The following is a 10,328-nucleotide window of genomic DNA, read 5'->3' as shown; positions in this document are numbered from 1 at the left end:
GCTGGCCTGTCCATCCCAGGAAGGGCACTTAGGGGCAGGCCCCCAGAATCCATAGGCCCAACCAGGGCAGAACAGAAACCATTCTCTCTTCTCCCCACTAAAAGGCCAAGGCCAAAACTGCCTTCTTGAGACTCCCTGGGAGACTGGCCAGACCTGAGACCTCAAGACAGTAGGGTCAGGAGCTGGAGTGGAACTGCAGAGGTGTACCCACCCTGGGCAGCCAAGCCTACGGCAGGCAGGATCTTTCCCACGGTCGTCCCACATGAGGAAACTGAAGCTCAAAATTTCTCTGCTGGCTCAGGCAGAAAGAAGAGTGGCTAGGGAGAGCTGTGTGTTGGCAGTTTCTGGAGCCCACGCCCACCCCTTTCAGGGGCATGAAAGTGCTAAGGCACGGAGGCTATCGGGTCAGCTGCACAAAGGCCACCTCCAAGTCCTCTGAATGGGCCTGGCTGGGTCCCCTCCTCCCTCCATCACATGGACACCAGACCTGCAGCCCATTCATATCCCAGAACATTGCAGGGGCCGGGGAAATAGATGCTTGGAGGCAACGGCATTGTAATAAAGACACTGCTTTTATTTAGTTTGATATGTTTCTATACAGAATGCAGAAAACACATCTTAAAATCATATAGAAAGAAATAAAAACATGTCAGTGGTTGGTGAACACTTGAATGTGAGATTGGCTCTGTCTCACAGAGTCCAACGGCCATGGCCAGCCCGGCGCTCAGGAGAGGAGGCTGCCTGCAAGGGCATTGTTGCTGTTGTTATTCTGTTCACTGCCCCATCGCCTCCGGTTGCTATGGCAACAGGCCATTCCGGGCCAGCCATGTCTCTGCGTGGCAGTGCCCGATGGTGGGGTTGCTAGGGGCAACGGAGCTGTTTGGAAGGCCTTTCAAAGCCCTCACCTGGAACACTAGGAATTGTTTATTTTTTGATGAGGTCATCAAAAATAATCTCACCAGGTCAGACCCCACTTGTGCTCCTGACTCTGGGGCAATGGGGAAACTCTGGCTTGGATCAGGGCTGGGAGGCATGAGACCCAGTCACCAGAGGTCCACTGAGCCCTCATCCACAGGCTCCCCCACCACAGGGACACTGCTCGCTTGAGTACCAAGGGCTGGGCAGGGGAGAGAGGCTGGGCCCTGTGGGAAAAGGCGCAGGGGGAATGCCCTCCTGAGAAGGGCAGGCTGGAGACCCCCTCCTCTCTGACCAGCCCTCCCCTCCTGAGGCAGCACACACAAATCCTCTGCGAAACAGTCGATATGGCTTAGAAGTGGCTGCTCGGTGTGCAAAGGGAGCCTGGGTCCACCCACTGGCCTGATCACGGAAGGGATACATTATTGCAAAAGGCATTCCTCCCTAAAAGGTACCCAAAATAACTCTTAGACATCAAGAAAAGTCATGCTCAAAATGGTTTCTTCCAAAGGAGGAGAATCAAAGCAGAGTGGGCACCCCTGAGTCACGGGACAGAGATGCAGATGGACGGACGGACGTTCTGCTAAAAAAGGCAAAAGAAGCTCAGTGTAATTTGAGAATTTAAACCATTATGAAAAGGGGGGGAAAAATCAAAATGAGCAAAGCCGTCAGTTCCATGGAATCAACACTAAGAGCTCGTACAAACTGCTGTAAGCATCACCATTTTTAATCTTTTTTTTTAATAAAACAATTTGAGGCTGTATAAAAACTTTAGTAAAAAATTAGCTTTGAGAGCCCACAGATTTCGACTATGAACTATTGCTGGCACTCCTCCCCCGCCCCCAGACCTTTCCCAGCCCAAGGCCCAGGGCTGCAGTGCCAGAGAAGAGGGGTGGGGTGGGTCAGGGTGGGGCTGTGGACTGTTGGGGCAAAGCGGCCAAGGTCAAGTGAGGAAAGAGCATCACATGACATAAAAATATTGCATCTTCACCAAAATGTCCCCCACTGAGTGTTTCAAAAACCATGATATTCCTTTCAGGAGGGGAAAAAAAAACACACACACAGAAGAAGGGTAAAAGAAATATGTTGATGTGGTCGAGTCCCTCGACCCCCCCAAGCCACCCCCACGAGCAGCCGGCCCACCCTGGAGCACCTAGGTTGGGGGCCACAGCCACCACTGCCTCTTGGAGTCCCTTTTCCATGGAAATGAAGACCCCTTGGTGGTGGGCCACTAGCGTGCATGGGGTGGGGGTGTGGATGTCCACGGCCAAGAGGCCCCTCCAGCTTCCAGCCTCTGGCAAGAGCGGGAGAGCAAGCCCAGCACCAGGACCCCGGCCCCAGAGCCACGGCCGGGAGGCCCCCAGGCAGGCTCTGCGGTATCAGAGCAACCAAGTTTACATAGTGTGAAAAAATAGGATTCCTTTGATAAAAAATACTGTCCCTTGGTCTTCTCTAAGTTTGAAACACCCTGGGAGCTTATTTTTAGCAAAGCAATTTCCCATACCCACCCAAAAATTATACATACAAGTTTAGGTAAACAGCAGATTAAATGTAAAAACTTAACCTTAACTTCTGAAAGTCCTTTGACTTTAATCTTTAGCTACTGTTTTCCATGTTACATCCTGCAGCTAGACACACGTGAATAGAAAAAACAGTACAGTTAGTGTTAAAGGCAAAACGCAGAGAGCCGGGAGGCCGCCCAGCACTGCCCGCGAGTTCATTCACGGCCCCTCGCTCCCTCCATCTACCTCTACTCCAAACAGTGCTTTCAGAGCCAGCCATCAAAACCGCAGCAAAGAATTTTCTATGAACAAACAAAAAAGCTGTTAGGCAAAAAATAAAAGTAAAAATGTCCCCAAAGTCTCTCCAGCTGCTTTGGGGTTTGGAGGACCAGAGAGGGCGGGCTCGGCCAGGCCTCGCGCGTGTCAGTGTGTGCTAGGTCAGGTGTCGGCTCCCAGTGGGCGATGGTCTGCAGGCCACCGGTCTCCACAGACAACACCGTGTTGTCTCCAGGGCCCTGCCCTACCCCTGCCTCCACCCAGGCGCTTGTGGGTTAAGGGGGCACGTAGGGAGGGGGCGACCGGTATGGGGTCATGTTCTTGGGACGGGAGCCCTTGCCCTCCATGGGGGCCGTGAAGGGTGGGGGGGGCTGATAGGGAGGCGCGTTGGGATCCTCATCCCGCAGGGGCGTGTACTCTCCCACGGTGTCCTGGTTCAGAGGAGTGGTCTCGGGCACGCTCTGGTTGGGGTACTCAGGAGGGGGGAGAGGGGCTTTCTCCTCCTGCAGGATAAGTGGCATGCTGGAGGAGGGTGGGGGCTTGGAGTCATCCAGCTCGTCTGCAAAGATGATAGGCACCCCCTTCTTGATGAAGGTGGCCTGGTCCTCGAGGGTGAGCTTGCCCTTCCGCTTCTTGCGGTAGCAGATCATGGCAATGATGCCGGCGATGAGCAGGATGGCCGCGACCACGACCGCCGGGATGACCGTGTGCAGGTAGACATCATCCTCACTGCTCTTCTCGGGGTCCCTGTCCGGCACCTCTGTGGGCGGCGCCTCTGAGGGCACTCTCTTAGGCGGCGCCATGGGGATAAACTGCAGATGCCGGCAGCTGCCAGCACCAGTCACCGAGATGCTCATGGCCTTAAAGTCAGGCTCCAGGGCATTGGAGAAGGAAGCCCGCGGCTTCCCGTCATCCTCTGCGATCCTCCGACTCAGCCCCGTGATCTGCTCCTTGGGGCAGGGCTCCAGGGGCAGAGTGTTGTTTGTCCACTCCACCACGATGGAGCCCCGGGTGATGTTCTGCAGGGTGACAGTGCTACAGTTGCGGTCCCCAAAGGCAAAGGCCAGCTTCTTCACCAGGGCGATCTTCTTGTGGATGTCATTAACCAAGGGGGCTGGGTCACCCACAAACTTGGCCTTGAACCGCGCGGGAGCCCTGTCCCCTTGAGGGCGCTTGTGGACGTGGATCTCGAAGGCATCCACAGCGGACAGGCCCCCCTTGTCCGTGGCATGCATGAAGTACTCGTGCTTGCCCACGTGGCTGCTGTCGGGCAGGCCGTACATGAGCTGGCTGTTGCTGTTGAACTGCACCCAAGACTTCTCGCCTACCAGCTGCTGCTCCCGAAGCTTCAGGGTCAGCTTCAGCTTGTCGGTGGTGGTGTCCTCGTTGTCATAGAAGGTGTCTGACGGGATCTTCACCTCGAAGTAGGTGCCCACCCAGGCATCCACCCTGTCGATGTGGTTCTTCAGCTCTGGCCGCTGGTTGGGTTCTCCTCCGCGGGGAACCCCACTGGTGGTGGTGCGGATGCGAGTAGGCGGGGAAGCGGTTTCCAGTCTGGTGATGGGAGCTTTGGTGGTGACCCGCGGCACCGGTCGGGGTGTCCGTGGCTTTTTGGTAGGCCTTCGAGTTGTGGTGGAGGAGTCAGTAGAAGGCGTGGCTGGTTTTGGTGTGGATACACGTGGCTTCTTGGTGGTAGTCGTGGGAGGGGTGGCGACGGCCGTGGGCTCCACGTAGCCAGGAATGGTCATCGTTGGGCGGATCTGGCCAGGAACCGTGGTGCCAGCTTCTGACACCCGAGTGGGCTGGATGGGGCCTAAGGTCGGGGTCTGAATAATGGCACCTCGAGTCCGAGTGGTGACTGTGGGCTTTCCAGGAACAGGGTCTCTGACTGGAGGAGCCAGCGTCTCTGTTGGAGGAGCAATGGCTGGGGATGTGGGGGTAGGCACGATCCTGGACGGTGGCTCCTGGATGGCCGTGGTGGGAGGCCCAATGGCAGTGACAGGTGTGGGAGTGGCATGGATCTGCCTCCGGATACGCTTGGGGAGAGGGGGCTTCTTGTTGGCGATATGCCAACCCACCACAGGGTAGCCCAGCTGGGCAGACATAGCGCCCTCCCTGGCAGGGGCCTCCACACCACGGATATCAGGCACATTGTTCTGGTTCAGGGAGCAGCCCAGCTTCCAAGAGAGCAGGGCCCCGTTCTCCACCACCTTTTTCGCATTGCCTGGGCCGGCCATGAAAGCTGACATGTCGAACAGTCTGTTGTTCACCACGGGGACCAACTTCATGTTGGGGAGCTCCACTTCGGAGAAGCTCCGCATCCTGTGCAGCAGGTCAAGCCTTTGCTTCGGGGTCATCTTGGTAAGGTCAGCATCTAGAATGACCGTCAGGACAGTCACAGGCTCGTCAGCAGCACAGGCAGAGGAGGCTGCCTCGGCAGGCTCTGGCGATGCCGCCCGCACAGACTGCGGCTCGCTGTGGTCTTCAGGGTAGACCTCGATAGAGAACACACTGGAGCTCTGCGGGACGTGGCTCCCGTTGGCCCCCAGCCGTGTGGCGCTCACTGAAATGTAATGCACGCCCTTATCGGTGTCGAGAGGGAGGCCCTCCAAGGTGTGGCTCTGCGGGTCCCAGTGCAGCCAGGACGGCAAGGCCTCCTTCCCCGCCGCGGACACCTAGAAGAGACACCAGCATGAGTTAAGTGGCACTGTCAAAGCCTAAGCAGACAATGATCACAACAGTTCCTCCCTGGCCTCACCTAAGCTGCGCGACAGGCTGAAGTGCTACTCAAGAATTTCTGTTCGGGGGCACCTGGGTGGCTCAGTGGGTTAAAGCCTCTGCCTTCAGCTCAGGTCATGATCCCAGGGTCCTGGGATCGAGACCCACATCGGGCTCTCTATTCAGCAGGGAGCCTGCTCCCCTTCCTCTCTCTGCCTGCCTCTCTGCCTACTTGTGGTCTCTGTCAAATAAATAAATAAAATCTTTAAAAAAAAAAAAAAAAGAATTTCTGTTGGGAGAACCAGCTCTGCTCCTGGAGCTCTCACTCACCTGTCATGGAAGACGGGGGCTGCCAGACAGGCTAGCTTGGAAGGCGAATGACTGCCCAAGGTCACACTGCGGGCAGACAGCAGTGGTGGCACTCAAACACAAGTCCCATACCAGAGAACTCATGCCACTGGGCTCAAGAATGTTATGGGTCTCCATGACAGCAACATGCTTTGCCGACTACTGGCCCGCCTGGCCTGCGGAGTCAGGTCCCAGCGTCTCCTCCCTCAGCACTCCTTTTCAACCCTGTCTCAGACTTCTCCCTGTCCTCTGCAGACACCACAGTTTTGCTCGAGTCATATACCCTTGCTGCCCAGAAGTGGATATGCATACAACCCTGGCTGCAAAGGACAACTCAGTATCCCCAGACGCCTCACTTACAACTACTCCGTCAGTGGGACATACATTCAAGTACAGTGGGACACATTTGGGTAGCAAGTACAGCTAGCCATATCTAATGTCTAATGAACCTGCTCTTCAAACCTCAGGAAAAACTGCAAAACCCAGGGTGGGGAGCTGGAAACAACTACTCTAGAAGAGTATTTATCAAAGAGTCCAAGGAGCTCTGACTAAGGGAGAGTTCGTTAGTCAACTAAGTTCGGGAAATAGAGCCCACTTCTGTCCTTGGAGAGCCCAGGCCCTAAAGCCGGCCTGAGGAGCTCACTCCCTTATTCCACCCAACAATTTTAGGGTAGAAGTCCTTTTCCACAGGGACATGACTGGTAATAATCAAGGTATCCAAAGGAATGCTGCCAGAGAAACTTCTACCATCAGCTGACAAGAGGAAAGCAAGGCTTGCCTCTTGCCCAGGCCCTATCTGTGATTACTCTCACCTCTGGGAAATGCCTATTTCTGCCCCCAGTGCAAGAAAGGTGGCACCCACTCTCTGGTCTAACAAAAGTCACTCTCAGCTCCACGATCCTGTCCCATCAAGCCTAGACACAAACGGCATGTCTTACCGCCAGCCTCGGCCCAGGGATGGCCCTGCATGGCCACTGCTTGTCAGCAGAGGGACACTAACATGCTTCTCTGCCTGCAGCAGGTAGGCCAGAGCCATGCCTGCTGGGCTCGCTAAGAGGCTCTGGTTCCTCAGGATTCCTCCTGCCAAAACCCAGGTGCCTGACTGGGAAGGAGACCCATACCTGACCTTTCCAGTCAGGAACTGCTGGCAAAGTCATGGCATTCTATCAGTCTTACCAGAGACTAGATACTCCCCTGTGAAGAGATTTCCTACCTCCAGCAAAAACCCACAAGAAGACATCCGACATTATTAGAAGTTACCACTACTGGGGCTGTCCTTCGGTGACTGCTTCTGAGCCCCTGAGATCACAGAGGGTCTGTGAATAGCTTCATTCATGACACCACAGCAACTCAAGGTGCATCACCACCTACTTAAGGCACCACCAAGAACCCCACTTCCTGTCGTCACCATCCACTGCAAACACAGCCAAATGGATTTGTCTTCAGATCCATGAAAAACACTAAATATAGTTCTCCTTTAAAATCTTTTTTAGCTACAAAAATAATACTTATTTTGAATGTTTTGGTTAAAGCCTATGTTTTAAATTTTTTCAGTTCAGTTATATTAAATATGAAAATTGTCACATCTACATATAAACATGTAAAGCAAAGGCTAACTGCTCTCCTTTTGCAAAAAATAGGAAGCAAAGCTGTAAGGCCCAAACTGAGGAGTCAGGGACCCACAAAGTGTTTTACAGTGCTAGGCTGCGGCCTGGGGTCCTGAGAGGCGGATAGGAGGGGAGCCAGGCAGCAGCTGGGTTCCCAGCCACCCAAGCATGTTTCCTCAGCGCACTCCATCCCAGTGGCCACCACTGGGATGACAGCACACCCAGCAGAGGGAGGGCCTAGAATGGAGAGCTCAAGGTGAAGTCTTCCCAGGAGAAGCCACCTGCAGAGAAGACCAAACAGGGCTGGGAGAGAGACCAGGACAGGCTCTGGACGTGGGTGCCAACTGGCTGGCCAGGACCCCGAACATTCCTGAGTAGCCAGGCGACTGTACCCAGTCCTATATGCTCCATCAGCACAGATGAGTAAGTAGTCCCAGTGCTCTTCCAAGTCTTACCAGCTACACAAGGACACTTTCTTTTTTTTTTTTTTTTTTTTTTAAAGATTTTATTTATTTATTTGACAGAGAGAGATTACAAGTAGGCAGAGAGGCAGGCAGAGAGAGAGAGGAGGAAGCAGGCTCCCCGCTGAGCGGAGAGCCCGATGCAGGACTCGATCCCAGGACCCTGGGATCATGACCTGAGCCGAAGGCAGCGGCTTAACCCACTGAGCCACCCAGGTGCCCCCACAAGGACACTTTCTTTTTTTTTTTTTTTTTAAAGATTTTATTTATTTATTTGACAGACAGAGATCACAAGTAGGCAGAGAGGCAGGCAGAGAGAGAGGAGGAAGCAGGCTCCCCGCAGAGCAGAGAGCCCGATGCGGGGCTCGATCCCAGGACCCTGGGACCATGACCTGAGCCGAAGGCAGAGGCTTAACCCACTGAGCCACCCAGGCGCCCCACAAGGACACTTTCTAACAGAGAAAACCGAGAAGGGCCCCGCCTCCTCAAGCTTCCCAGCCCAGCTTAATTCCTATTCTGCTGACCCCAACAGCCACAGCTCTGCTGCCAGACATTTCCTAGGGAATAAGTCCAAGCCACTCTTCGGCCAAGGCTCCCACATGGCCAAGCTCGAGGACATACACTTATTTAAACTATGCCAATTAACATTTTTACATGTTAATAACCTGTAACAGTCTCTCCAACCCACACTTCTGCCTTCCCTTCTATAGATCCCGGCCCCTCCAGATCCTGGAGCATTGGCCATGGCCTGGGCACAGGACATGTGTCCAACCCGGATCTATAAACCTGAAGCAGACAGTCCCCAGGGTCCTGGGTACTGCTCAGACAGGAAGGAAAGGTATCAACCTGAAAGTTCTAACACCATGCATCTCTGAGCATCTAGGTATCGGCACTGTCAGGCCCAGGCAGCACTTTAAGTGACAGTGATTCTCTTCAATAAAGGGCCACAAGAAGCAAAACAAACACAAGCCCTACAAGGAACCCAGCCAAGTCACAAGCAAGCTGGCATCTCTGCATTTTCAAGGCCATTTGGGGAAAGCCCCTGAACTGGGAAGCCTGAACATGCCTAAAGGGCTGGCAGTGTCCACATTCCCTGAAGGATCCCACAAACTCCCTCCCTCCTAGGGCACTCAGTCGAGGGAATGTTCTGAAATGCAACACCTGCTCTACCCTGTCAAAGCGGGTGCCCCTCAGACCGGGGAAACTCCATACATCCTCCCAACCTTTCAAAGCTTCCAGACTCTAGAACGCTCTTCCTCTCAGGGCCTAAGTGCGAAGCAGGACATGAAAGCTCCTCCTGAGAGAGCTGCCCCATGACAAGCCAGGACTCTTCCCTACAACAACAGCAGATGTGACAGGAAGTCCCATCTCCAAGCCTCAGTGCTTGGCTGAATCCTGGTTCCAGGCAAGCTGAGGCTTGACCCAGACTCAGCCCCGGTTTTCTCATGTGTAAAAGGGGGGAAACGATGGCATCCTTGCACAATCGCTGGGCCAGGCACAGGCTGGGTTCTCTGCGGGGACCACCCCCTGCCCACTCCCAGGTTGAGAAGACCCAGTATGCATTGGAAGGCTGCTGCAGCAACAGGCTGAGGGTCCACCCCCAGTCCTCCTTCTGGCCTTGGACCCAGCACACAAACTGTGGCCTTTTCTCCTTGGTCATCCCCCAAAGCAGAAGCTCAAAGCATCAAAGGGAAGTGGGGAGGCCCCAGGAAGGGGAGCCAGGGCTCCCCCTTGGGACACTCGGGGACTTGCTTGACCATTGAGAGCTATCTTCCGGGACTGGATGAAAACCCTGAGGTGCCTGGGGGAAGAGAGAACTTGCTGCAGGGGCAACCCAAAGACCAGCATTCACCTCTTCAGTCTCAAACGGATGTGCTCCAACCTGGCATGTTTGCACACGAGATTCCGACTATTCTTACAGTCTCTGGGTTTTATGCACACAAAGATTTCTGCCCTAGGTGTACCACCCACAACTAAGCCTTAACGGCAGGAATGAGAGACAAGAGGCAGGAATCAGAGCTGTGTGTGAAGTGCTCCTCAGCACCAGCACATATGTTTGGGGAACAAGCTGGTCCAGGTCATTGGACACCCCCAGGGTTTCAGATCACTCAGCTCCCCATCACTAGATACCAACACTGTCTTGGAACTGGGGGAGGCAAGGCCTGCTGACCTTATAAAGCACCACCTTAAAGAAAAAGCCTTCAGGCTATCAGTGGGAACACCTGTAGGGGGGCAGAAGCTGCAGGAAAAAAGGCTGATTTAAGATCATAGGCTCACACAGAGCAAGCCAGGAATCTTTCCAATTTTAGCAAGCCTCAGAGAAGACATGCTTCTGAGAAGGCAAGCCCACCACCGAGGAAAATAAGATCTCCAACTGCCCCACACCCAGTTTTAGAAATCTTGATCCACAAAGTACATCCAAAAACTAAGAATCAAAACCACGAAACTTGGGCAGACCCATATGGAGCTCCAAAGACTACCCGCCCAGCAATGCCCACAAT

General features: G+C 54.1%; 1 protein-coding gene across 4 annotated transcripts in view; it reads right to left on the bottom strand.

The window, feature by feature from the left end:
• Positions 1-553: 553 nt before the first annotated feature.
• Positions 554-10,328, bottom strand: part of DAG1 (dystroglycan 1) — a 68,379-nt gene continuing 58,604 nt past the window's right edge. For all 4 annotated transcript variants that reach the window (XM_032319796.1, XM_032319787.1, XM_032319806.1 and 1 more), the window contains exon 3: positions 554-5,368. In XM_032319796.1, the coding sequence (XP_032175687.1) occupies positions 2,969-5,368 (2,400 nt within the window). In that variant the 3' untranslated portion in view covers positions 554-2,968. The remainder of the gene's footprint in view (positions 5,369-10,328) is intronic.

The sequence above is a fragment of the Mustela erminea genome, chromosome 1, assembly GCF_009829155.1.
Source record: "Mustela erminea isolate mMusErm1 chromosome 1, mMusErm1.Pri, whole genome shotgun sequence".
Lineage (NCBI taxonomy): Eukaryota > Metazoa > Chordata > Mammalia > Carnivora > Mustelidae > Mustela > Mustela erminea.
This window is presented reverse-complemented; position numbering and strand designations above follow the sequence as displayed.